Source organism: Brassica napus, chromosome C8, assembly GCF_020379485.1.
Source record: "Brassica napus cultivar Da-Ae chromosome C8, Da-Ae, whole genome shotgun sequence".
NCBI lineage: Eukaryota > Viridiplantae > Streptophyta > Magnoliopsida > Brassicales > Brassicaceae > Brassica > Brassica napus.
Genome location: NC_063451.1, coordinates 48560949 through 48587402, shown reverse-complemented (window position 1 = coordinate 48587402; position 26454 = coordinate 48560949). Strand labels below are relative to the sequence as shown.

The 26454-nt window shown below is 34.9% G+C and overlaps 5 protein-coding genes, 1 non-coding gene and 1 pseudogene across 8 annotated transcripts; 3 read left to right on the top strand and 4 right to left on the bottom strand.

Annotated features, from left to right (window-relative positions):
- Positions 1-1900: 1900 nt before the first annotated feature.
- On the bottom strand, positions 1901-2671 carry LOC106420006. Its single transcript, XM_013860845.3, has one exon. The coding sequence runs from the start codon at positions 2599-2601 to the stop codon at positions 2098-2100; it is 504 nt and encodes a 167-aa protein (XP_013716299.1). The 5' UTR covers positions 2602-2671; the 3' UTR covers positions 1901-2097.
- A 4708-nt stretch (positions 2672-7379) lies between these two features.
- On the top strand, positions 7380-9504 carry LOC125591356 (GDSL esterase/lipase At1g06990-like). 2 transcript variants are annotated; one of them, XM_048765458.1, is made up of 3 exons: positions 7380-8226; positions 8511-8766; positions 9182-9504. In XM_048765458.1, the coding sequence occupies exons 1-3, from the start codon at positions 7432-7434 to the stop codon at positions 9370-9372; spliced, it is 1242 nt and encodes a 413-aa protein (XP_048621415.1). In that variant the 5' UTR covers positions 7380-7431; the 3' UTR covers positions 9373-9504. The 2 variants fall into 2 exon arrangements, with proteins under 2 accessions (XP_048621415.1, XP_048621414.1); XM_048765457.1 differs by having other exon boundaries at positions 7394-8226; positions 8511-8772.
- Positions 9505-9715: 211 nt separating this feature from the next.
- LOC125591357 (gamma-interferon-responsive lysosomal thiol protein-like) lies at positions 9716-11657 on the top strand. Of its 2 annotated transcripts, XR_007327306.1 has the most exons (6): positions 9716-10083; positions 10316-10381; positions 10468-10608; positions 10695-10787; positions 11284-11562; positions 11595-11657. XR_007327306.1 is itself a non-coding variant. In XM_048765459.1 (5 exons), the coding sequence occupies exons 1-5, from the start codon at positions 9814-9816 to the stop codon at positions 11488-11490; spliced, it is 777 nt and encodes a 258-aa protein (XP_048621416.1). In that variant the 5' UTR covers positions 9716-9813; the 3' UTR covers positions 11491-11657. The 2 variants fall into 2 exon arrangements, 1 of the variants encoding a protein (XP_048621416.1); XM_048765459.1 differs by having other exon boundaries at positions 11284-11657.
- A 1083-nt stretch (positions 11658-12740) lies between these two features.
- Positions 12741-13690, bottom strand: LOC125591358 (protein LIGHT-DEPENDENT SHORT HYPOCOTYLS 6-like). Its single transcript, XM_048765460.1, has one exon. It carries the CDS (start codon positions 13460-13462, stop codon positions 12866-12868), a length of 597 nt encoding a protein of 198 aa, XP_048621417.1. The 5' UTR covers positions 13463-13690; the 3' UTR covers positions 12741-12865.
- A 3013-nt stretch (positions 13691-16703) lies between these two features.
- Positions 16704-16777, top strand: TRNAI-UAU. The gene has a single exon. It is a non-coding gene; the product is annotated as a tRNA-Ile (tRNA).
- Positions 16778-18676: 1899 nt separating this feature from the next.
- LOC106420142 (6-phosphofructo-2-kinase/fructose-2,6-bisphosphatase) lies at positions 18677-24338 on the bottom strand. Its single transcript, XM_013860983.3, has 23 exons — positions 24027-24338; positions 23879-23942; positions 22923-23215; positions 22629-22847; positions 22356-22565; positions 22173-22268; positions 21971-22069; positions 21848-21877; positions 21713-21766; positions 21485-21538; positions 21336-21413; positions 21170-21261; positions 21026-21083; positions 20824-20898; positions 20658-20705; positions 20406-20503; positions 20059-20134; positions 19890-19952; positions 19691-19782; positions 19409-19477; positions 19264-19327; positions 19043-19108; positions 18677-18939 (listed from the first exon to the last, which is right to left on the bottom strand). The coding sequence occupies exons 1-23, from the start codon at positions 24198-24200 to the stop codon at positions 18862-18864; spliced, it is 2250 nt and encodes a 749-aa protein (XP_013716437.1). The 5' UTR covers positions 24201-24338; the 3' UTR covers positions 18677-18861.
- Positions 24339-25179: 841 nt separating this feature from the next.
- Positions 25180-26402, bottom strand: LOC111208727 (annotated as a pseudogene).
- Between the last annotated feature and the right edge of the window lie 52 nt (positions 26403-26454).

Below are 26454 nucleotides of genomic sequence, written 5' to 3'. Positions count from 1 at the left end.
GGCACTAGGGGATACATACGATATGGTGGTTGTGGGTCGTGACCATGACCTAGATTCGTCTGTGTTGTACGGGCTTACGGACTGGAGTGAGTGTCCTGAGCTAGGTGTGATCGGAGACATGTTTGCGTCTTCGGATTTTCATTTCTCGGTTCTTGTGGTTCATCAGCAAGAAGGAGAGTCTCTTGGGATGGACGATAGTTATAAATTACCAGATTCGCCTCCTAGGATTGTGGATCCGAGAGTACACCCACGTTTCTCTGTCGAAGAAGGGTTTACTTCCATTGATCTTCATAATAACCGTTAATTAGTCTTTTTTTCTCCTATTTTGTTAATATTTCATTTTTTTAAGGGTAAAAATAAAAAGTGTAGTTTTTGTGTTTGTTATAAAACTACAGATCGTTAAGTAAGCAAAAACATTTTTTTCAAATGGTCAGTTGTTTTCATTTAAAATTGATAGAAAATATATCTCTCACAAAGTTATTTGGGGAGATGAAGTGGGGATCTCAAAGTTGTTCTGTGGATAGAACCAGACGGACGTGGCATGCTTCCATGCAAGAGAGTAGCGTCAGATATATAATTGGGATACCGAGTGGGTCATTATATATAATGTAATGACGCTATATCATTCTTTGTTAAATTGCAAGAATTACATAAAGTTTACCTACCAAAAAAAAGAATTACATAAAGTTTTGGCGGTGGATACTAGATTGCATCAGTACGTGTATGTCTATTACGAAAATTAACAAGAGACCTCAACCTAATACAAAGGAAAGTTTAGTTGAATAAAAGATGATAGAAATTGATCGTTGATTTACCATGACATAAACCAACAAGCATTAATGACTGAGGTGTACCGAGAAGATGGGATGTTTGGACCAAACTGAGTAATCTATGCATAGTTTTTTTTTTTTGACAAAGTGCTTTTAATAATCTATGCATAGTTGCACATTATACATTAATAGATCATATTTTAGACCATAGAGAGAAATAGAATATAAGAAAAATAAACGAGTGATAAAAAATGAAATGTCTTAGAATGGGGCATAGAAGAGGGAAACCATGTGAAGGTAGCTGATGAAGATGGGCTCGCCAGCTTTCATTTCTCTCTCTTTTTTTTTTCTGGTTGTTTTACTTTATTAATAATAAATTCTTGAATCTGATATTTTATTGCAAGAAATTCATTTTTCTATAGATATCTTAACTTGTACTTGGAGCCATCTCCAACCTTTTTGTTCCGGTAAAGAACTTCAGATTCAAATTATGAATATACATGCTTTATTTGTGATTTAATGTTTAAGACTATTGTATCTGCTATAACTATATGTGAGTCGTTGGTAGCTTCAAAATGAAAAGCAAAGCTATACACAAGACAAATTTCATGGTACATGAGATGAGAAGATAAATATCATTTGTTTTCTAATGCATAATCATTGATACACTTTCTTGTCCGTGTATGGTTTACATTACAAGTTGTTTTTCTTTTATTTATGTTATTGGATGTTTCATTCAAAAAAGAAAGAAAGAAAGAAAGATGTTAATAGAATTATTTGGAACAAATGGTTTTCTTCCAAGTTCAAAGGCCATTCGATTGGTCCACCCACATGTGAAAACCTGCGCACTAACTATCATTATTAATTATTATTTTATACTAGCTACCTAACTTAAGTATAATTAAGTCTAATCATTCAATGTGATATTTTCTGTTAAACGCACATTTCATCATAGTCGTTAATCATTTCATTGATGCTTTCTCCAGTCTTTAATTCGATCGAATACACTTTTCGGATTATTTCATTGTATCATAAATTCATTGAATATATAGTTATAACAAGGCTGGTTCATCGATTCATTTTGGCCATAGACCAAAGTCGATTTTGTGTATGTTTCTAAGATAGATTAATGGTTGAAATATAATCACTCAGTGGCTTGAAATTACAACATCATTTAAAACAGATTGTATCCACAATATATAATTTCGTGAGATTTTTTCCCCAAACAAAACAAAACAGAAAATAAAAATGATCTCTAGGAAAATAAAAATCCGGCTTCCGGACAAAAAACACCATTAGCTAGAAGAAAAAGAAAAGTGAAGAGGAATTAATTAAGATCCTCAGAGATGCTGTCAAGGTGAGGCTGCCACGTGGAAACTGACGCGGATCTGCTATGTCGCCGGCGATGACGGTGTTCTTTACTAGTCGACGTCGACGACACAACTTCTTCTAAGTACTTCTCAGTACACAACTTCACAGATTGATCATCATCTTTAGGGGCGTCAACGGTAGGGTTGTTGTTGAGAGTCTTACTCTGACGATGACTATCTTTTCTCCTCCTTTTCTTCTCCGGCAAAGAAGAATCAGGAATAAGAAAATAGATACTTCCTCGCTTGAGCTCAGATTCAGGGGACAAGATCAAGATCTTGCGGACAACTCCTTGAGAACATGGTTTGCTTAGGACATGGTTTGGGTTTGCTTGGAGAATCTCTCCGGCGGTTATTGACCGTGTGATCTCCTGAACGTGGCCGTTTAGATGAACGATCCTGATCAAGTCTAGTGCTCCACATGGAAGCACACAAGCTATACAACACCTTAAGCTGTTTCCCATCTCTCTCCTACTTCTTTATTTTTCTTTTAGGTGTTTATGTATTGATTGATAATCCGATTTATGGGAAAGAGCAAGCTGGAGAGGAACGAGGTTATATAGGAGCCAACACTTCACGTAACAACAAAGCGGACTTGATCATACGTATAGTAAATGACTGAATTGTCCTTTTGCCATCTCGTTATTAACTAAACACACTCTCATAACATGTGCTTTCTCACTATCCTAGTCCTTGAAAAAATAAGATAAATTTAGAAGATTAAATTGACTATAACATGTAATCTAATGATTTGTATTATTATTATAAATACCTATCATTTATATATAGCTCAGTAACTATCATTTCAATTAGTATATATTTAGCATTACAGACGTGAATTTTGTACTGGTAATCTAAATAATTAATCAATGGTTCTCCAAATGTCTATATAGACTGAGCAAAGATATTTCTGAAGCTATGCGACAAACTTTGAATGGATTTTTTTCTTGTATTCTTTCTCGAATAATACCAAATCTTGAAACTAGGAGCATGTTGGGATTATAAAGACTTCTCGTAACTAATAATGTGAAACAATGACCAAAGACTTGGAAACTGGAAAGGATTATCTATTTAAATCAAATGGTAGAGTACACTACATATAGTTAAGTAGGATTTGATATCAATGTTGGAAGTAACAATACATTAGTTTTACTTAGTTAACTTTATCCTTGTTACTATTAAAACTACATACTCTCGTTGTCTGTGCTCAAGCTTTTTCACTTTTGGAGAAATATATTAAGAATGCGTACAATCTATTCAAGATTTCATACCGTGTGTAGTTACATTTCTATCAATAGTTGAATCCCATACATATATGTATACTTTATTGTTTTCACATGCAATCATCGGTTTAAAGAATTGAACATTAAACAAATAGATACAATTTTTTTTTACTTCTGAAATAAAAACAGTTGTCTTGAAGCACAAACCAATAGTACAGTGCAGGCATCATCATGAATAATTTTTCTTTTCAATGTTATTCGTTTAAGTTATTATTCAAATGATTAAATCTTAATTGCATTGTTAAATATAAGAATCATTTAAGTATGCTCATTTATAGTATACAATTTGAGCTACTTAATTTATTCTGTTGTTTTACAGATTTCTTTTAATGACTATGGTCACACTAATTAAATTCAAAACCGTACGTTGATATGTACTTAACTAAGATATCTGCAACTAGCGGAGGCTTAAGTACTATACATAGTACAGTTGAAGACACGTTGGTGTCGGAGATCAGTGAGCAATTAAGCTTACTTGATTAAGCAAGAGAGGGGACAAGTAATCCGCAGGACCACATCAATGTGTAGTTGAAAAATTTGTCATTTGAATACAAGATGATTAATGGTAAACTTATTAAGAGCCCGTAAACCAAAACTGATGTATTTACTGGTTTAGAAAAAGGGAGCTCAGTCTCTAAACTCTAATTTAAGATCCTAATGTGGAATAATCAGATTCTCACATTGTGTACATGCCTAAAAGTTTATTATTATTGCCAGTGCATGTAGATATTACGTAGAGATGTTATAAAATTTTGATGTCTTGACAGTTTCTAAAGTTCTATTTAAGTGCATTTTGTCGCTCTTCCTATAGTAAATATTTGAAATTTTCCAGAATTTTACATGGTCTGGTTTGTTGCATGCAATGCATGCTTCTGTTTACATCAACGTCAAAAGTCTCTTTGGCTCATTTTAATCAGGTTTAATCTTCCAAAAAAGCATATAAGAAACAAAACAAAATCTGCAACTGAAATTCTGAAACATTTTTTTTTATCAATTCTGAAACATTTAATTCCAGGCTTATTAGTGAAATTTTTTATTAGAGAGTTATTTTTAGCAAATTCACCTAAACCTAGACGATGAGTTGGTCACATTTCGTCTTAAATCTGCATCTTCAGAAGAGGACGTGGGCACATATCTCGATCAAGAACGTAATAAGAGCATGTATTAAATAAAATGTAAGAAATCTTGTGGCAGAAAATAAATCATGAAAACGAATTAACGACATAAGAGATGAAGCTTCGTCGTACGGAGATATTGGGCACCGACGACGTACGATTGGCGCGGAAAATATCATTATTTCAGGAGTATTAACTCCTTAATTCATTTTTTTTTACAACACTCCTTAATTAATTAGTTTAGTCAGAGAGTGGCGAACTTAGGGAAAGTACGGATGATATTCTCGGTGTGTGTGCGCCACAATGTGTTAAAAACTGAATAATCTATCTTATGAATCTTTAAAAGGGTTTAACGGGATCATAATTAAAGAACGTGAGCCATACCTGTCTTGTTCTACAATTTCATTACTTCCACGCTGGAACATTAACCACATAATAAAAAAAACGAAAAGAATCCAAAGAATATGCAAATGTAATTATTTGGAGAACGTATAGCTGGTTTTTGGTCAACATGAGGCCTGTTCGTTTACTAAACGCGCTGCGTCAACACTAGCGGCTGAAATTTGTTTGTAATTTTCTTCTGCACTGATCGCTGGTGAAGGAAAAACGAGAACGCGCGTTAGAATGATCGATGGAATCCAGTGATGTTTTTGCCGCTGAAATAACTAGCGTCACTGTTTATCTTTTCTTTCTCTTCTTTGCGACTGAAAAACATGGATGCTCTTCCATTCTTTCTTTTCTCTCTTCGTTAAGTTCTCTCATTTTCCCTTTAAACTCAGCCGCTAGTATTGACGCAGCGCGTTAAGTAAACGAACAGGCCTATGGTCAATTCAATCAAAGGCTCCATTAACAAAGTTCTAATTCTACATTTTCTTCTTCTAATCCGACTTTTTTTAATGTAACTATGACAACCCACATTGCGGTAAATGACTTAGATTCTACCTTCTTCATTTCTTTGGGATGAACCATATAAGTAAATCCTTAGTTAGGTCGAAAGTATAAAATGCTGCACGTATAACGTTAGAGCAACTCTAATGGGAGTTGTATAAAGAATCTAAGAATAAACAGAAAAGGAAAAAATTAAAAGAAATTAAGAAAAAAAAACAGAGAAAGTTTTAAAAGCGCCTCCAATGGAGGTTCTTTCCATTGGAGTTCTTAATATATGTGTTATGTATATCTTCCTATTCTTAAGAACTTCTACTTTTTACATGTCATTATCTAAATGCATCTTTTTCTATATGTAATTTAATTTAAATCAAAACTTAATTATTTAATTTAAATATTATTATTTTGCTATTAAGAACCCTTGTTTTATATACCGAGCGTTAAGAGCATGATTAATGGGGGTTCTTAGGGTGAGGTTCTTAGCGGAATATAAGAACCCGTCTCTTAACCTTTAACTAAATCGGCTCTTAAATAAGATATTTAAGAACGTTCTTAGTTTTTTTAATTAAAAGTTAAGAGACGGATTCTCACTCTAAAAACTTCTCGTTAATCATGTTCTAAGGTTGCTCTTATATATGTGGTATAGGTGACATCTTCGCAAACAAAGTTTCATATTTGTTTTTTTAACTTAAAAATATATGGGTTAAAGTCTAACTAATCTCCGAAAAGAACGGTATTGGCGACCAGTTCCATTTCAGATTGTTCTAATAAAATCTAAGACATGCATGACCCTATTTTTGCCTGGATATGGATAAAGATTAGCAATGGCCAAGGATGAAGCTCAACTAGGACTTGAGTTACTTGTACTAAAGGTCCACAGTTCGAGTACGCTTGATAATTTGGGCGGGGATTTAGTAACCAGTCCTTGTCTCCGACCCTATGAGGATTAGTTGAAAAGTTAGGCTTGGATCACCGTCCGGTCTACAAAAAACATATATAAAGAATATCAGCTTAATTCTATACAAATTCAAATATAATTTCGTGCCTTCAATTTTTCCTCTTACCATTGTGTTACCATTGCTTAGTTAAGTTTCGTATTGTTTAATAAGAGAGGGAAGAAGGAAGATAACACTATTACATTATCAACAGAAAATGCTAATAGTATTCTCCTAAAGCCGAGGAAGATTTGAATTTAGCCACTCTTTGTCCTTATTGTTGTAACCAATGGAAAGCATTATTATATAATATGGCATGAAGTGGTATTTTAGGGGGGGCGTACCTGATCGAGTAAAGACAAACCAATGGACTAATTTAAAAGTTTTAGTATAGATTTTGGAGATATCTCCAGCCTATAACACACACGTTTGGTTAGATTTACCCTAGTGTGGAATATCTTATTTGTTTTTCTATTGGACTGATTTGCGTAATCTTAATTGATCTCCCCCGCTGCACGTACTTCCATTCCAGACTAGTTTTCGTGTAAGAACTTCGGAGAATCCAATTCTTTAAGAGATATTCTACCAATATATCAGTATTTAACAACCACATACACTGTATATACAAATATGTGCATGATCTCGTTAGTTTCCATGTACGTATATTTTAACGTTCCAGAGGATTTGTGCATGCATTTTTTATTTGTATAGGCTTATGATTGACCATAATCTCCATACCTATATATCTATTATATAAATCTTAGTTAGTATTTTCTTTGATTGAATGTAGATGCATGCCGCTGTCAAAAAAAAAAAAAAAGGAATGTAGATGCATGCCTTTAATAAAATTATACTGGAGTGATCATGAGAGTTTAGGTTGTAGAGAATTAATTACTTTCATAAAAAAATAGCTTACATACATTTATATAGTGTGTAGAATTATAATACAACACAAGTCTAACTTTTATTCCTACCCTATAATATATACTACAAATCTTTTTAGCATCTACTTCTCAGATTGAGAAATCAAGCCTCAGCTAGTTGACGTCTAGACACCACACTCTTATGGGTTTTATATGAAGCCCATTTTAATTTCATTAGCCCGTGGATGTAAAACCGTCTACGGGAGGTTTGAGCAAAACGTCAATATTGCCACGGCAGATGACATATGTGAGGCTCTTTCCAGTGGTCCTATAAAGAAACAAGAAGATCCCAAAAGAGAGAAACAAAGTATAAAAATGTTGATCCATGAAATTATATTCATCATGATCGTAACAACTATACAAATATCAACGACATGCCATGCAGATCCCACCAACGAGACCATCAACAACGCATCAATGTTCCCGGCGATTCTCGTGTTCGGAGACTCCACAATCGACACCGGAAACAACAACTACATTAACACAATCATCCGAGCTAACTTTCCTCCTTACGGCTGCAACTTCCCCGGCCATCATGCGACCGGAAGATTCTCAAACGGTAGACTCATCCCTGACTTCATCGCATCCCTTATGGGAATCAAAGACACCGTTCCTCCTTTCCTCGACCCGCATTTGTCAGATTCCGACATTCTCACCGGAGTTTGCTTTGCCTCGGCCGGTTCAGGCTACGACAACTACACAGATCTCGCTACTTTAAGTCTATCCGTAGACAAACAGGCAGACATGTTCAGAAGTTACATGGCAAGGCTGAGCAGGATCGTAGGGGACGAGAAAGCGGCTAAGATAGTCAGTGAGGCTCTGGTGATTGTAAGCTCGGGAACTAACGATTTTGATATAAATCTATACGATATGCCTTCTCCTCGTATCAAGCTCGGCGTTGAAGGTTATCAAGATTTCATTCTCTCGGGTGTACACAACTTCGTTCAAGTAAATAACACATCCTTACAAATACTTATGCATTGGTTTTCGTCTTTTAAATAATTAATATGCTTCAATGCATATGGTTCACGATTATAATTTTTTATATCAGTTTCTAACATATAGTTGGACTCCAATATTTTTTGAATTTCTATTTTTTTTGGGGGGGGGGGGGGGGGGGGGGGGGGGGGGTTTGGTCTAATATTAAGATTTATATTATGCTTTTCAATTTTTGGTCTTAATATATTTTTTATGTATGTTCTTAGAATATTAAGTGTGTTATGTGGGTTTAGGAACTATATGACATTGGGTGCCGGAAAATAATGGTACTGGGACTACCACCGATTGGATGTTTACCGGTACAGATGACGTTTGCTAGGCAAAAACAGAACGAGAGACGATGCATCGACAAACAAAACTCAGATTCACAAGAGTATAACCAGAAGCTAAAGAAGTCCTTAACCGATATTCAATCCAATCTCACTGGTAGTGTCATCTTCTACGCCGATATCTACGGAACAATATTGGACATGGCTACTAATCCCCAAAGTTACGGTAACGTACCGCTCTCTTTCATCCCATGCACATTACGTTTCGCAATAAATCAAGCTCTCCTTGCGTTCCACCTTTTTAAAAATTAAATTCATGGAAATGTATAGAAGTTAAATTGCTATATTGTGGGTATTGTCTGTTTGTTTGTTTTTTTTGCCAAGAATGTAAATGAAAAAAAAAACTGGAATTACACTAACAAATTTCTTTGCCTAAAATGATTGATTCTATGGCAAAAATAGAAGCAAAAGCAATGGTACTTACTACTTTGTCGACACTTTATCTTGTTAGCATTCAATTTATAAATGAAGTCATGCACTCACATTATAGGTCATGAGAATTCAAGATGAATCTACAGTGCAATTTTATCATCGTCTTACAAACAGTACTGAATCCATTTTTTTGAAAAGGACAGGTATAAAGGAGACAACGAGAGGATGCTGTGGAACAGGAGAGCTGGAGCTATCATACTTGTGCAATCCTTTAACTCGGACTTGTCCCGACGCTAACGACTACCTTTTCTGGGACGACATTCATCCTACCCAACGTGCTTACCTCGTCGTCAGCCTCAGTCTTGTTGATCAAATCCTTCACGTACTCCAATAACCTAAAATTTTCCTTTGATATATAATCTGTATACATGAGGTTAATCCATGTCCCATTTGCCTAAGCAAAGTACTGACAAGTATTTTATTGGTCCTCTAGTTCATCACATGTATGAGATTGATTCTAAGCTTTGATGTATATTGTCACTCTTTAATTCTCGGTCAACTGCTTAACCCAAAAATTAATGTAGCTAATTTGATGTATATTCGGAGCCTTTGTTATAAACGTTTGGGCTTTTATGAAATTTTATAATTAGTATTTAGGCTTTGAACAAGGCCCATACAAAGAATGAGACGGGCCTTATCGGTTAAACCAATGTAACGGACAGACAATCAGTTATTGTCATCTGTTTCGCACCGAACATATCGAGATGCGTGTCATCACAGATATTATTAACAAGAGGCGAAGACGATACAACAGAGCTTCTCTTTCCTTGCAGTCATGGCGTCGACTTCGACGAGCAAACTTCTTCTCCTAATCTGCTACGTTTCTCTTATCTTCTCTGTATCATCATCATCATCTGATCTTCCATCTTCTCCGAAAGTGTCGCTGGGCCTGTACTACGAGTCTCTCTGCCCGTACTGTTCTTCATTCATCGTTAACCACCTCACGAAGCTCTTCGAAGACGATCTCATATCAATCGTCGATCTCCATCTCTCTCCGTGGGGTAACACCAAGCTCCGCTCCGATAATGCCACTGCCGTTTGCCAGGTCTTCTCACACCTTTCGATGTATCCTGATTTGATTCAGTTAATCTTCAATTGTATTGCGATCTGAGATCTCCTCTCGTTATCTGCATGATTGTAGCGATTACATTAAACACTGTCGATAATTTGATTTAAATTTAATTAAGCTTCAGTTGTATTGTGATGTTGTTTGTATCTAAGATCTTGTTTCGTTATCATGCATGATTACGTTAAACATTGTTGCTAATTTGTTGCAGCACGGTGCGTTTGAATGCTTATTGGATACGGTTGAGGCTTGTGCGATTGATGCGTGGCCTAAATTGGTAAGTACGCTGATGAGATTTGATTGTGATCTTTTTGTTTGGTAAAGCATAGATAGTGTGAGATCGTTACATTTTTTTTTTTGTAGAGCGATCATTTCCCGTTTATCCACTGTGTTGAGAGTTTGGTGACTGAGCACAAGTACGACAAGTGGGAGACTTGTTATCAGAAGCTCAATCTTAACTCTAAACCTGTTTCGGATTGTCTCAGCAGTGGACATGGAGACAAGGTAACTTAGTCCCTTTTCTTTATGTACTATGTTCTTGTTCGGAAGCTTCCGTTGCATTCTTCACTAATCGTTTTCATTTGCTGCAGCTTGAGTTGAAGTATGCTGCAGAAACGAGTGCACTTCAGCCTCCTCATCAGTACGTTCCTTGGGTAGTGGTTGATGGTCAACCACTTTATGAGGTTGGTTTGGAATAATCTTTTTTAGAATTTACTCTGTTCTTATTTAGACTAATTTACGCTCTCTTACTCTCTGTTTATGAATGATGTCTCTATATTAACTTGTTAGTCATTCATACTTATGACTGATTTGGAATTCGGTTGTGCAACACTTTGGATTTAGTGTATTTAGAGAGTTTGGTCATCTTCAAATGTAAATTCTAGCTAACTAAACTAATGAGGAAGACATGTTTTATAGGGTTATTAGATTAGCGTGGAGAAAATTAATTGACTTACCATTTTTTTTTGGGTCAAATGTATGTTGCGATTACCAAATGTGGAATCTTATTGTTCTTGTGGACTGTAGTTAGCAGACGAGAAGTGAAGTGTCTTCATGAGAGTCATGATCAATAGAAAATGGATGTGATCAATGGGAACATAAAGTTTTTGTATGTGTGTGCGCTTGATATTTCTTGGCTCTGAACTTACCACAGTTTTTTCTGTGTGTTCTTCATTGCAGGATTATGAGAACTTCATAAGCTACATCTGCAAAGCTTACAAAGGTGCTAAAAAGCCTGACGCGTGTGCCAAATACTCATCCAGCCACTTCATTCGAAGTGCTAAAGTGAATCGATTCCCTCTGGTTTGCCGGAAGGGTGTCAACAGGATGTGGGATTTGTTGGAACGTGTCAAAACCTCTTTGTTGTCGTACACAGGCCTGCTATAAACACCTTCTCTTTCTTTTGTGATATGTAACATGATAACTCTCAGAATTTATATAGATTCTGAGATATGATGAATAAGTATTAATTATTATCTATATATCACAAAATGTATGGTTGTTGGGTTGTGTAAGAGACCGGTTAATAATGTCAAAGTAAATTGTTAGTTGTTTTTGCTTCGGCCTGGCACCTGATGATTGGTCCATAATTGTTTGGTCTACGCTTCTAGTCTCCGATTAAAATGAAATTTAATTCATGTACCTAATTGGTTACAACCTTACAGATATTATTCGAAAATAATCATATAATAAACTAATATGGCTTGGCTGCTGGCTCGTCCTTATCAAAGCCCATGTGGTGATTAGCAACGAAACAAATTTAGATAATGATTTCGAGGACCACTCTAAGCTATCTTTAACAATCAAAATATCTCAAATACAAGCGCTGAAATTACTTATAGGTGAAGGCGACATTGTACATAGAATTAAGGACCAGAAGCTAACGGTGAGGGAACTACACGGTCTTACAATAGGCCAACCAAAAACTACGTTCATTACTAACTTATTAGGTCAGGGAAAAACCCCTACTTCGAGTACATCACTATTGTCTATTTATACATGGTCTACGAACACGTGTGGAAATACATGTATTCGGACACAGTAAACACGAGGCCTAATGTCCATCGGAAATCGTGATAGTCAATATTGTCTCATGACCATCTTGTTCTGTTTCTGTGACTTTTTACCATCTTTCTACGTACACGTGCGTGTGTACGTATCTTAAAACACATACGTCATGCATGAGACTATATATACAATATAAAATATGTTAACCTATATGTTATTACAAACATATGTTTAACTAGATATATGTGCACAAAAAAAAAAGATATATCATATATTATATGAAGCAGTTACTTTGCTTATATGTACACAATCTTGATAGGACTAGTGTTTGATATTATTTTTGTAAAAATACGGAGTGATTTATTTACATGCATATATATACTAATGTATATGACAGATTGATTCGTACATACCTATTTGCTGATCTCTGAACTCTTCAACATCACACTGAATTTAAATTCCATGATGGTTATCAAGGGATCAAAGAGCTCCATAATTAATATAGAAAAGTTAAATACAATATATATATATATATATGAATGAAAACCTCGTTAATTAGTCCTTAAAAATGTGTGGAATTCATAAGAATTAAAAGAAAAATTCAAGAACGTAATTCATCAAAGATCAACTGAACTAGAACAAAAATATATTTTCGATAGTTAACTCAAGAAGGTGATGTGAGTTTTTTTTTGGTGATGTGAGTTCCAGACATGTATAATGTATTTAATATATCATGACAATAATAATAACGTAATTAAGGAGGTACAGCCTCGGCCAGAGACGACGGATCACCGATGTTACAACCATCTCCTTCACTTTGTCTCGACGGAGCAACGTCAACTCTCACGGTGGTAACAGTTGTTGGCCGTTTCCGTTTCTTTTTCTCGTAGGGTCTCCCACGGGCCTTGGCTTGACTTTCTCTGACTTCCCTCAAGTAAATCCTGACCGCACGTGCCGCGAACGGGTTCGACTCGGGCCGTCCACCGTTCTCCTCATAGGCTGCTCTCAGCCGTCCGATCAGGGCATCGAGAGACCCCCAGGCTTGCTTGAGAGGACAAGCGCAAGGAGACGGAGGTTGCTGATGGCCGAAGTAAGGACACGCCGCCACGTGGACTTTGGTCTTACCGAACTGATCTAAGTACTTGAGGAACTCGATGGCATGTGCCCCGCTACACCGTGACAAGGAAAGAGGCGGCTTGTGGTTCTTGAGGTACTGTAAGAACGTGGTCCAGTCACGTCGTTTCTGTGACTCGTACCTGCTAGGCGCCGCAGGCGGTGAAGAGGGGGTTACGATGGACGGACCCGGATCGCCTTCGCTGACAGGCCCCGGTCGTTGTGACCCTGAATCCATCCAAAGTAGGGCTTTGGCTTGTTTTCTTTGAGAGAGTTTGATTTAGAGTTGGTTTTGAGGATACAGTGAATCAAGATTTTAGTGATTAGTGTTTTAAAAGAGAGAGAAAATGAGAGAAAGAGTGTGAAGTTTTGTTTAGGTTTGGGGTTTTTTTTATTTAATTTTCAAGACAATAATAAGAGAGGAAAACAGAGGGTTCTGGGTTGAATAGTGTGAATTGTGAAAGAAGAATGAAGAAAGAAACTAAATCACGTGGTCATGGCCCTACTCACAGGCCACTTGACACTTTTTACTTTTCCATTTAGGTCAAGGGTAGCCCTATTCTAAAATCTTTAACATTTTAAATTATATTTATACCACTATTATTAGGGGGATTTATCTAGTTATTGAAATTTTAAGCCAATGAGGAAATGTCAAGTATAGAAGCTAGATCTGAAAATAGTTTGTAGTAATTTAAAATTACTGGTTTACATCTATTTAGTTGTATGTTTACTCTTGTCATGCCAAAAATGAATTTTGCATGGAATAAAATATTAGTATACAGGCCTATTATGACGAGATATATATAGCCAATATATACATCAACCCATGGAAAGGAACAAAAGCAAATACTATTTTGTGTTAATCACTCTCAAATCCGAATCCACATTGGACTAGACTTTTGCTGATATATGCAAAGCCTTAGATTTTCAAATTTTGTTATTAGTTTAGTTCTTCTTTCAAAAAATATCATCAATAAATAATCTTAGTTGCGGTACATTTTAATATTTTTAGCTAAAATTGGTGTCACACTCGGGGTTGGATATATTGTGTTTTAAAAATTAGCACAAAAATCCAAATATATCAAAAACTTACGTTTAAAAAGACTGTGAAAGGGGTTACAAATGATTTGCCTTTTTTTTACAAAAGCCTGACGTTTGTGAGACTTTTGATAAAAATCATATTGTTTATTTGATCTAAGACACATATGTGACAAACTAACATAGACCACCGTGTTTGAAAATATCAAATAACATATCAAATCATATAACAAATCAAAACATATAACATATCAAATCATATTCGTTTGAAAATATTAAAATCGAATACACCACCGTGTTGCATGCTATCATTATAATGACTGGTTGTTTATTTGGAATCTGACAAACATAGAAGTTTGAAACTTCAGATTCGAGTACATCTCCACCATCCAAATATGAAAAAAAAAAAAAACTGTTTGGCCCCACCTTGCACTACATATGCGTGCGTGTGCTTGAAAGTTTTTAGAGTTTTCCTGCATTTTAAATTTTACGAATTTTATAAAAGTCACATTGCATGACATCTCAATTACCTTGTACCGGTGTAGGTGCCAAAAAACATGAGCTTTTCGGGACAAGACTGATCGAACCATTGGTTTTCTTACATGCCATACTGTTTGAATCTCCAGTGTCGCTACACAAGCTACTATTACTAAGTTGGCTTAAAAGTTACGTTCTAACTCATCATATTTGGATAGAGGTTTCAGTGTGTCAATGAAGACATATTTTTTTCATTATTTCTCAGGCAATGATTCTTTGTTCTTTTATGGCATCAATGCGTTTTAGGTACGCGCATAATTATTAATTATGGCTACCTTTTTTTTCTGTTTATTGTTGTTTGTTTGTTTTATCCAATAACTCAATAAGAAATTAGGTACTGTCCTTTTGAATGTATACACAATATCATGGTATGCCCATTGACAAGACGTGGCATATACATATATATCCTTTGTTTCCAAAAATAATGCGTTTGGTTATCTCAAGATTATGCAAGAACAACTGTGTTCTATTTTAAGTAAATTTTGGCTCAAAGGCTTTTTATTTAGGGTCTGGCGGGTCACTAATCAAATGAAAAAAAATAAGAGTTTTCTTTAAAGCTAATTATACTGGAAACAGAAATCAAAGAGCAAAAATCCACATCTGTATCTGATTAATTGATAGTTGTGGATAGTCCTTAGACCATATGCAAGAATAACAACTCGAAATTAAAAGAAAATATCTTGTATCAGTTATTTAGATTATTCTCCTCGGTCCTCAGCATCTTGTATTAGTTATCATTTATCTGAATATTTAGACAACAGCTTTAAATGATTCACATAGAACAATCCTCAGCATCTGTAGTTCCAAAGCTTTCCAAACAATATTATGTGTCATTTTATCTTTCTATTCTAGTGCAATATAGTTTTTCGGCTTTAAGTGATTCACATAGATAAAGTTATTTGCACAACAACAAGCATCTTTAAACAGTTTTCCTCATGGAAACATAAAATAATCCTTATAAAACATATGAATTTGAATTTATAATGGTTAGATTCACATCTGGTAAAAGTCTATACATGATTTTTGACCTATAAATGGGAATTACATGATATTAAGTCATGTTAGTTTTGTAAAAAAAAAAGCTGAAATTTTAACCAAGTATACTACTATTCGAGCTATTATGTCTTTTGTTTTATTTCATTTGTCTGTTTCGTACTCATTGCACGTTTTTTTAATTCACTGCAAAAATTCAAAACCATAATATGTAGAGATAAAAGATCAGAATTATCAGGATTCGTTGCCTGTTCTGTTTAGCACTATGATTATTAGTAATTAGGAGGCCACAGAAGTCAATGCAGTAGCCCCCACAATGTGCTTATGAATAAAAATGATTTTTTTTTTTGATTATGGTTGGTGCTTACGACCCACCACCCACACATATCAGTTTCTTTATAACGACTATTCAATCTCGTGTGTTGCCTGGTGGATGGTGATCATGTCAAACCATCGATTCTCTTTCCAATACCCATCAGTCAACTGTCCATTCGAATACTAGATTCATTTTTCTAATTCTGCATTGGTCCTTAATTCTGAAAACAAAACAAAACATAAAACAATATAAAGTATATGAAATCATTTAGACTTATTACTATTAGTATGAGTTTCAAACCCATGAAACTTGACGTATATACAAACATAACAATATATAATAACTAATTTATAATGATGACTGACAATTTATCATTTGAGGGTTCAATTTTTCACATTGTTCTTTCAAATCAGCAAAAGACCATGTACAATTGTCTAGTAAATATGAATTTTCAACAAAAATGTCAGATTTGATGTATTATGTGTTTAATGGAGAACTAAAGAGTAAAGAAGAATGGTGAAGAGAAAAAAGATAAATCAGGAAAGTAGAACTGCATTAAGTATACAAAGGCAATGGTAAAATAAAAATCACAAATGGTCCCGTAGCTCAGTTGGTTAGAGCGTTGGTCTTATGAGCCGAAGGTCGCGGGTTCGAGCCCCGCCGGGACCATTATACATTATAAGTTTTTGTTTCTCTTAACGTTTACCTTCCTTCAGTCTCTCTTTCTTGAATGACAAGATACCAAACAAAAACACATTGTCGACCACTTATATCTCTTTTAACATTGTAAGCTTTGTTCAGTTACGTTCTTTTTTTAACTTTTTACTAACAAACTCAAAGATGAGCGACTCTCGGACCGAACCCAAGGAAACCAAACGGTATACTAACTTACTAGATTTAAAAATATAATCACTTTGAATATGTCGATATTAAAGTTATAGAAAGAAATATTACATGTTATACAATATGGGTTTAAACTAAATTTAGTATGTCAATATAAATTCTGTTTTTTTTTAACTTGTATATTTGTTTTGTTTAATTGAAATATTTTATCATGCAAGTAAATCAATAAGAATAAGCAAATATTAATATAAAATAAATTATGAAATGACAATTTGAAACCCTTTGCATAGAGTAAATGGATTAAAAAATTGAATATTGACTTTCAAATGAAGTGAGCTATCCATGTTAAAAGTAAATAATTAAACTAATGGTAATATATCGAGCTCTTTAACTAAGTGGTTTAACACACATTGTTCATGTGATGCCTAAGCTCTTAGCTTAGTATGATATATATAGTCACAAAATATGATGTTTAAACGCATTTTATTTTGGTGAAATAAATATATTTTCAGCATAATTCAATCATAAAATCCTTGATTTCTCCTTTCCAAATTTCAATTTTTGGAAAGTATTATATGCAAGGAAAACAAAATATGAAACAATATATTAATCATGATATTTGACTATAAACTTAATCATTTCAAATTTTTAAATTGACTCATAATTTATCTATCACCATTTATGATGATTTCCTAATTACAAAGTCAAGGTGCTTAAATTAAGAGATTGACTGAGCATCTATATGGATTTCTTTTTTGAATAGAGAGCAAACAATACTTGCACACGCAAACTTTAGCTATACACTTACTAAGTAATATAACTGTTTGAGTAATGAATAAAGCAAATTTAGATCAGTTTGTCTTCTGTTACTCATAATAGAAAAGATAAACAATTTTTTAAAACATATAGAAAAAAACATTGCCAAAACCATTAAAAAAAAACAAAACAAAGATTATCTAATATTATGATTGGCGCATTGCCTTTGTTAAATGTGTGATTAGAATTAGTGATTACAATTTCAAATATTCACTTTCCAATCATCCATGTTGAAAGTGATTTTTTTATGAAATATTTGAAATATTGATTATTAAAAATATTTTAAAATGTTTTTTAATATTAGTTTCCGTTCATTATTGATTTCTTATTCATATATTCATATAAAATATTATCTAACATGTACCCATATAAAACTATTGTAATTTTAAAACTATTTGAAATGTTGATTATATACAACATGGGTATTGATAAAATTAAAACTATAATTAAAATCGTAAATACATGGACATAATAAAAATGTATACTTTGCGAACATTTAAAAGTTGTTTGACTATCTTTTTGATGACATATATTATTCTTAATATGAAAATTTTATATACATAACTTAGTATATTTGGAATTTATATGCAAATATATTTAAAATTTGAAGAAAACAATTGTTATATTGTGAAACGTAATTTATTAGCAAATATATGAATATACCATAAATGATTCGTAACATACAATAATATACAATATATTCGAAACTAATTAATATGATCAATGGTAATTCATGTAATTAATCTAGTAAACTAATCCTTATTAGATAAAAGAGTTGAGAGTGATTGTAGAACTGCCACGTGTAAATGGCACTCTTGTAAATCACACATGAAGACAAGGTTTATTCTTAACAATGTTCCTATTTTAATATATAAGGGATCACGAAGGCAGAGTAATTTCAGTCGGATCTATAGTATAAAACTTGATTATAATGAAGAATATAAGATGTTCAGATCACAAGAGGATTGGAGAGTATACAGAATAAATAAGAACTGGGAGGCCAAAATGCACCCACTGATAGTAAAAGTATAAATAAATAAAAATCTTTGGGGACGACTTGTTGAGATTCAGACATAATAGTTGTTGTTTGTTGTTCAGTCCATCAGTTTGTAGCGCTTCTCTTGCACACCAGAAACTCCCATCTGTATCTCTATGATTGTGTGAAGTGGCATCTGTTCAATACATTCATAAATGGCAATCTTGTTACTATTATGTGTGTGTGTGATGTGTCTTAACACCCAAATGGTTTTTATTATACAATCTAATTCAGATTACCTCGATCTGGGGTATCTCTTTGAGGGGACGATCCGCGAAATATGCATACAATGCCCTCAGAACAGCCTGTGTAAAAACCAACCAACCGTAAGAGGAGGAACTCATTCATAACTCAACAACACAATGCCTCTAGACTTTGATCATGTGGACAAATTCTTCGTAATCCAGAGCCAAGGAGGGTTTTAGACATTCAATTATTAACAGAGCGTTTGGAGTGTAACCTGGTGAGATATCACGACGACAGGAGCTCTTTGTCGTTCTAACTCAATGATCACAGGTTCAAGCCTGCATTGTCAAAAAAAAGTATTGTTTGCTTTAAGGTTTTCAGTTTATGACTGAACGTAGGAGAAGAAGTGACGACCATACCGTTGGATTACATCAAGGTAGGACTCTCCACGAGGGTATCGGTATCGCAATTTGTCCTTTAACCGAGATCTGCAGTCACATGCACCAGAAGATGAGTCAAAGAAGTCTTAAGAGCTTATTGCCAGTTACAGGATCCATAAACTTGTACCATAGAGCTTAGACATGCAGTCAAATATACAATATGGAATGTAAGTTGGTTTATTTAACAATTAGCAATCTAGTTTCGTGGCTTTATGATGCGCAAAACTATTGAAACCAATCTAGTTCTATCTAGTCACTTACTCGTACTCTTCTGGCATGTTCTTCTTTATCTCTTCGTATGTCATCCCATCGCAAACTCCAGAGTTGATCTCATCCAGGGCACGCCATTGCACCTAAAGATGAAAAAATAAAAAAATGATTCTTCCTTGCACCAACATAACATATGATTACAACACATTTAAGAGTCACAAGATGCACTGGTAGTTGGTAAAACGCCAACCTTGGGAAATCCAACTATGGGACCTGCTGTTAAGATTGTTCTCTGAAGTGTACTGGTCCAAATCTGAAATTTACAAACGTCAATCAATATTACCGTATTAGCAACAAGCTTTGACACAATTTGCCAATACGTCAGAATTTAAACATTCTTAACTGTCTGAAATACTTACCGAAGCAGCCTTTTCGTTTTTTAGTCGCTTCTCGACAAAGTTAGCAAGTTTCTTTGCATAAATTTTTCCAGATTCACTGCGTTTCAAAGTTGACAAATGTTAGTTACCAGGACACATTTTCACATTTCAAACAAGAAATACAGTTTCCACGCTAGGATTAGCGTTTTAATCAAGATCCGAAGTAATCAACTGAGGAAGAAGTAGCATCAAGACTTGTCAAGCCAAACTACTGGAATATCGTATGGAACAAGATGAAATGAAAACAAAAGGAAGGCATCTGCTCAGAGCAGCACTTGGCATGAGATACTCACATTTGAGAGTTTAGAGGAAACTGAGCAAGAACATACCTTATAACACTGTCTCCTCCAGTTCGGCCTCTAACATTATCCATACTTTCTCCATGCCGGGTGAGTAGTATTGGTCGTGGAGTGAGATGCGTATTCACCTAATTGAAGGTAGAAAAAAAATGAATGTTGACTCTTGACGATGAGATTAGTCACCCTTGCAAATATATAACTTATAAGCTGATTTTTCATGTAACAAATAAGCTAAAGAAATCTCAATAAAGAAAACAAGCAAGAGACATAGCTAATTCATACCAAGAAAAACACAATTCTTCCAGGAAGGTAACCACTTATATTGTTCACCTGCACAAAGAATAGATTAACAGTCAGGAATAATCAAAACTATAAACAATCCTTTGGAAAACAGTATGAAACTCCATCAGTGACACAAGTATTCATCAAGCACATATATGAAACATACTTGTATCTGTCCACCATTACCGCTGACCATATCAATCATTTTGATGTAAGAACCTTCTTCAACAGGCTCATAAACCTGGTAAGAAAATAATAAACTCAACATTTAAATCCAGTACCAAGGCAACGGTGCATCACAACTCAGTCAGCTATGCTTTATCAGAGTAATTAAGACACATATAGAAACTGCAGGTTTGTATAGCTACCCTCTCATAATTGGCCAAACGGTCTCTAAAGTCTTTAACTCCAGCTTCAAAATCCGTCCTGCAGAAAAGCATAAACAATTAGTTGGCAGGTAGAAGAGGTCTACTAGAAAGGAAAAAAAATGAGTTGCTAACAGAGAACCCTACTCTTCTTCGTAATCAGGACTTTGCTGGATTTTAAGACGTATGTTTCTTTCTATAATGCGTTCATCATTGCATAGTGTTTCCAGAAAAATTATCTACATAAGAGATTAAAGGTCAATCAGTTTCTGAATAGTTACAAAGTCAATATCAGCCGAAGATGGTCATGTACCTTACACTTTCCTTCAGCCATTTGCATCAACATGTTCCGTCGAACTCGTGTGCTGTTAGTTGCATCAAAGACTCCAACCTGCAGATGAAAACTGATTACAATGCAAGATATAAAAACCAGGAAAAAAAATCTAACAGACAGATACTTACTTGACCACCATCTTCCATCCAAGCTATCATGTCCTCCATTGCAAGTGCTGCTACCTAGTGGCATGTGATATATTAAAACTATGTGCAAAGAAGAAGATAAATAGTGTTAACACTGATCACTGAATCAAACACCTCCCAAAAAGTGCCATACCAATGAATTTAGAGGCAGAAATTAGAAGAGACAGTCACAAACTGGCAGAAAACTACGCAATTAAAGTTACAACTTACCTCGGTTCGTGCCTCTACGCCTTCTTGATTGTCAGCTCGAAAAAAATCAGCACACTACAAAAAAAAAAGATCACTCGTTGTTCATCACTAATCATCCAAAGAGGAGGGCAGATACTTATAAAACCCCAGATTTACCTGGTTAACTCCATGTTTAAGCCGTCGGTACTGTGAAGAAATGGAGCAATGATTGAGTCAATCTTTTTCCAGAAGTGTTGCAAACTACAGAATATGCAGAAGCTACACAAAAAAAAAGCAAACCTTTCCAACATTAAAATGTTTAGTATCGTGCCCCAACCAGCGTAGATATCTTGTCAACTTTGCTGCAGTAAAAGTCTTTCCTCGAGCAGGCAAGCCTACCTAATACAATTTGTTGAGAATCAGTCTCTTTTACCATTTAAGTTGCTATGTTCAACAAAATAGCCTGCAGAAACGATGAACAGCGTCTATATGGAAAAATTACCAGGACAATTGCTAGATGTCTATCCTCTTTAGGTCCAAGCATTTGATCAGCTACTGCTGCTGCAGCAACAGCTCCTGCAGCCGCTGGCATTGAATTCTACCCATTTACAAGAAAAAAATGAGGTTAAAAACTCTTAAATTTAAGATAATACCACAGGAAATAGAAAGTAGCTGATGCCAAAACCTTGGTTTGCGCATCAAGTTTGAGGTCAGCCAAAAAAGAGCTTGCGCTAACAGACTTGACTAGCCTAGGGGAGCCAACACCACGATCAACAAAGAGTCCCCTTTGACCATCTTTCTGCTGAATTGGTGAGAGTACCCCCGCTGACTTTGACTCACCCGCTCCTGAAGGCGAATAGGTATCCGAGTGATCGGGAACAATGATCTCCATGTCCTAAGGGTAAGATATATGGTAATAATTAAATAATAGCCATCAACCAATGCATAGGCAATCTACCTTTTCAGATGGCGATCCATCCTCGCTAACAGCAGAAACTCTAGGACTCTTCGATGCTGCCTTTGGAGTATCGTCATTAACAAACGAACCAGAAGCTGAAAGAGACCGTGGATTCTCTGCATTGTCAGCTGCATAAACAAGAGACGACTGTGCAGAAGGCGCAGGAGCAGGAACTTCATAATGCTCAAGATCAAGCTCCAAACTTTCTGAAGGACAATTCTGTAAGAAATGAAAAGAGCTTTACAACACCTTTATATCTCCTAAAACAACAAAGAAGTTAAAAGGACAAAGCACCTCGACAGGCGTTGGATCAGGATTGATGCTGACATCAGGGATACCACGTACAGTAGAAGGCTGGAGATTCTCCCTATATGCTCTCCAACTAGCAGCAAGATCAAAGGGTGAAACTCTATCAGCGTTGATGAACACTCGGAACTCAACAATCACATCACCTTCAAGCTTAAACAGAGCAACCCTAGCATCTCCTTGCAAGGAGCCACCAGTAAGAATCCTGTTTTCACCTTCCTCCACTATGCAAGGCGTATCTCTATACTTTGGCTTCAACAAAAACTTGAAATCCAAAGTCTCTACACATGATCAAAACACATTCGATTATAGCAAAGGCGTCAACTATATGCAAAATTAAGCATGGGCACAATATCCTGACCGAACCGAAAAACGAGGTTCACTTCGGATATGGATCATATCAATTATCCGAGTGGATCCTATATATCTAAAACCGAAAAAGCAAATTGGAGAACCGAATGGATATCCAAATTTCTATAATATAGTTTATACACTTATAAATTAACTATATTTAGTTTTAGATAATCAAATATTTTAAAATATTACCTATAAATCGAAATAGCCAAAAAATTGAATTACCATAATACTTTTTATCCAAAATATTTTAAATTATCCAAATTATTCAAACTTTTATTTGAGAACCCAAAGAAAATTAATGTTTTACTCCGAAAAATAAAAAAATCTGACTTTAACCCGAATCAACCAAAAATCAAACCGAACTGGGTCCGAATAGAATCTGTAATTACCTTGGATATTAGCAGGACCCAACTTTGTTACCCGAAGCGGGCCGAATTGATCCTAAACCTATAGAACTGAACCTAGAACCGAATGCCGAAGGCTATATGCTAAATGATTGCCTAATCATATAGTCTCTAAAAATGATGAAAACACGATTCGATCATAAGATTGGCGTCAACTATATGCTAAAGGATCGCCTACAATACCGTGATCAGGAGGAACGACGAAGCTCAGCTCCGACATTGACGCGGATTCACGTAGCATCGGAAGCTGTTAAAGAAAAAAAAAATCGACGCTATCAAATTTCAGATGGAAATGCACAAATGACGAATCACAAAATGAACGGATGCTCACAGCATTGGAAGGATCCCACGAGCCGACGAGAGGAACAGAGCCGTAGACGTGAGGAGTGAGCTCGCCTTCAACCTTGGAGTTCTCCATTTTGAGTGACACGTAGAGCTGACCTCCTCCTCCGCCATTGGAACCATCCTCCTCGTCTTCAGTGTTCTTCGATGCACTTGACCCCATTTGGAACACCACCGTTCTCGCTTAACCAACCGTCTTCTGATTTGAATTCAATAATGCGATCAAACAAATGGATAAGAGATTTGAGAGAAAGAGAAGAAACGAAGAAGCCACTCCGCACGCTGATTTAAAAAAAAATATTTCCTTTTTTCCAGAAAAACAAAAAAGAAAAATCGGTTGATTCTCAGTGGTACGTTGGGATAACCGGATAAGAGAGCAAATACGTGGTGCTTGGTTTGGGTCGTTTCCGGTCGGGTCGGGTTCTATTTGTTGCTTATTGGGCTGGGCCTTTTTCTTGTTTTTTTTTGTTAGAATTAGAATGAAGACTACATAAGAGGTTAAGTTGAGTATAACAAACTATGTTAATGTTAATACTAGATAATATAACTTTCCTAAACACTTAATATAAAGAAAAATATCTTAAGATAGTACTAAAAAAATTTATACCACAAAATATAGATTCTAAGAATCAAAATGGGGCATTTGAGAAGAGATAAATATACACTTATACTCTTATAATTAACTAATTCAAACTTTAGGGTTTAGAGTTAAGGAGTAGGGATTTGGGTTCGAAGTTTAAAATTTTATGAAATAAAAAATAAATATTTTAAAAATAGTTTTAAAAAGTATTTTCGAATTACAAAAATAAAATTTATAAGAAAACATATAATCTAAAACTTTTTTTTTTATTTTTTATTTTTTTTTAACAAGACTTTTTTTTTATTTATCTAGGGTGTTAGTATCTTTTTATCTATTAAATGAAATATTTTGGTTATTTTTCTCTTTGTGATCTATTTTTATGACCAAAACTTGAAAATAATCTATTTATGAGAATTGCCCGTAGTGGGTGAATGTCAATTCAAAAGACGAGTAATTGCAAGATCTTTGAATAGTGTTAGTAAACGTGTTCGATTCTTTGGAAATCTATTTGGATGCTGGTCCGCAACATGTAGTAAGATTTCATAATCTATTGGAAACCTAATAACTTTGAAAATCTCTTATAACTTGAGATGGTTGACACTTTACAAACTGTATATACGGCATACCAAACAACTAAGTGAATATAGATAAATAAACAGAAAGAATCACCTAATACAAATAGAATCGCTTATCAACAGTTTACCCCCAAATCAATCTCAAACCAAACCAAACATAAACCTTACACACATATTTAAACGGCCAACAAATACTTCAACCCGTCTAAAGTCTAAACCAATAATAAACCGGCTAAAACCGATATACCCAACCAACCGACCGCAAGTTTCAAGCTGCCGCTTGAACTATGTGTTCCACCAGCACCAGCGCCAGCAGTATGAATTGGAACTACACGTCCCACGCCCCTTGAATGGCTTCTACCTCCACCTCCGCCGCCACCAGCACGGCCTCCTCTTTTGATAACAACAGCTAATTCCCGAGCCTTTCCTTCGATGCTAACAACATCTGGCTTTGGGGAGGCATTGATGAGAGGAAGTGTTGTGGTTCGTATCAACTGAAGAAGGCAGCGAGCTAACGGAAGGAAAAGTGTGATGAAGATGAAAGATGAAGAGAATGTATATAACCAAAGATATTCTTTTCAAACTCATTTTCGTTTTGTTTCTGTGTCTTCTCTCTTTTCCCGTTTGTTATGTATTTATATAAATGTTGGTTTAATCCTTCACTTGCAGCTGAAGCAATAAATAGTTGGTTGAGAAATTAATTAAGACGCGGCACGACTGGTTGCCTCTTTCGACCTTAGTCTCGTTAAGAAGCTGCTCAGAATATATCTAACAGATATATATACTTATCCATTTTTATATTTTTTTGAACCGTTTTATTCAAAGAATATAATAGATTTTATAAAGGGCCCTAAACCATATTCGTTTTTGGTATTTTTCTAAAGTTCGTGGACTGATAAAATAATAATTATATAGCAAAAAAGAAAAAGAAATCAAAAGGTTGGCCGCGTGAACAGTTTGAGTGTTTGACCACTTTTGGGGATATATAGACACATTAATTCAATTTTTGAATTTGGATTTGGATTTGAATTATTTATAGAGATATCTTTTATAAAGGGTTGATAATTATTACTTCTTGTATTTCTCTGAATAATTGTTTTGATAAGTAGATAATTTTTTTTAAAAAAACATTCTTTTGATTTTAAGTTTAACATGTATCTCATATGTAGTATTGAATTAATTAGCATCATGCTATTAATTTTTCCAGTTTCAAATTTTTAAAAATGTATTTTTTGAAAGTTTATTATCCATGTAATGTGTTA

Bases quoted from the DNA above. Each gene is read 5' to 3' on its own strand.
- LOC106420006 (XM_013860845.3), bottom strand. From the start codon at position 2,601: ATGGGAAACAGCTTAAGGTGTTGTATAGCTTGTGTGCTTCCATGTGGA.
- LOC125591356 (XM_048765457.1), top strand. From the start codon at position 7,432: ATGAAGCCCATTTTAATTTCATTAGCCCGTGGATGTAAAACCGTCTAC. The intron at 8,227-8,510 runs GTAAATAACACA...ATGTGGGTTTAG, and splicing joins GTGTACACAACTTCGTTCAA to GAACTATATGACATTGGGTG. The intron at 8,773-9,181 runs GTAACGTACCGC...TGAAAAGGACAG, and splicing joins TACTAATCCCCAAAGTTACG to GTATAAAGGAGACAACGAGA.
- LOC125591357 (XM_048765459.1), top strand. From the start codon at position 9,814: ATGGCGTCGACTTCGACGAGCAAACTTCTTCTCCTAATCTGCTACGTT. The intron at 10,382-10,467 runs GTAAGTACGCTG...TTTTTTTTGTAG, and splicing joins TTGATGCGTGGCCTAAATTG to AGCGATCATTTCCCGTTTAT. The intron at 10,788-11,283 runs GTTGGTTTGGAA...TCTTCATTGCAG, and splicing joins ATGGTCAACCACTTTATGAG to GATTATGAGAACTTCATAAG.
- LOC125591358 (XM_048765460.1), bottom strand. From the start codon at position 13,462: ATGGATTCAGGGTCACAACGACCGGGGCCTGTCAGCGAAGGCGATCCG.
- LOC106420142 (XM_013860983.3), bottom strand. From the start codon at position 24,200: ATGGGGTCAAGTGCATCGAAGAACACTGAAGACGAGGAGGATGGTTCC. The intron at 21,767-21,847 runs GTAAATCTGGGG...TTTTTTTTGTAG, and splicing joins TTAAACATGGAGTTAACCAG to TGTGCTGATTTTTTTCGAGC. The intron at 20,706-20,823 runs GTATGTTTCATA...TTCTTTGTGCAG, and splicing joins GTAATGGTGGACAGATACAA to GTGAACAATATAAGTGGTTA.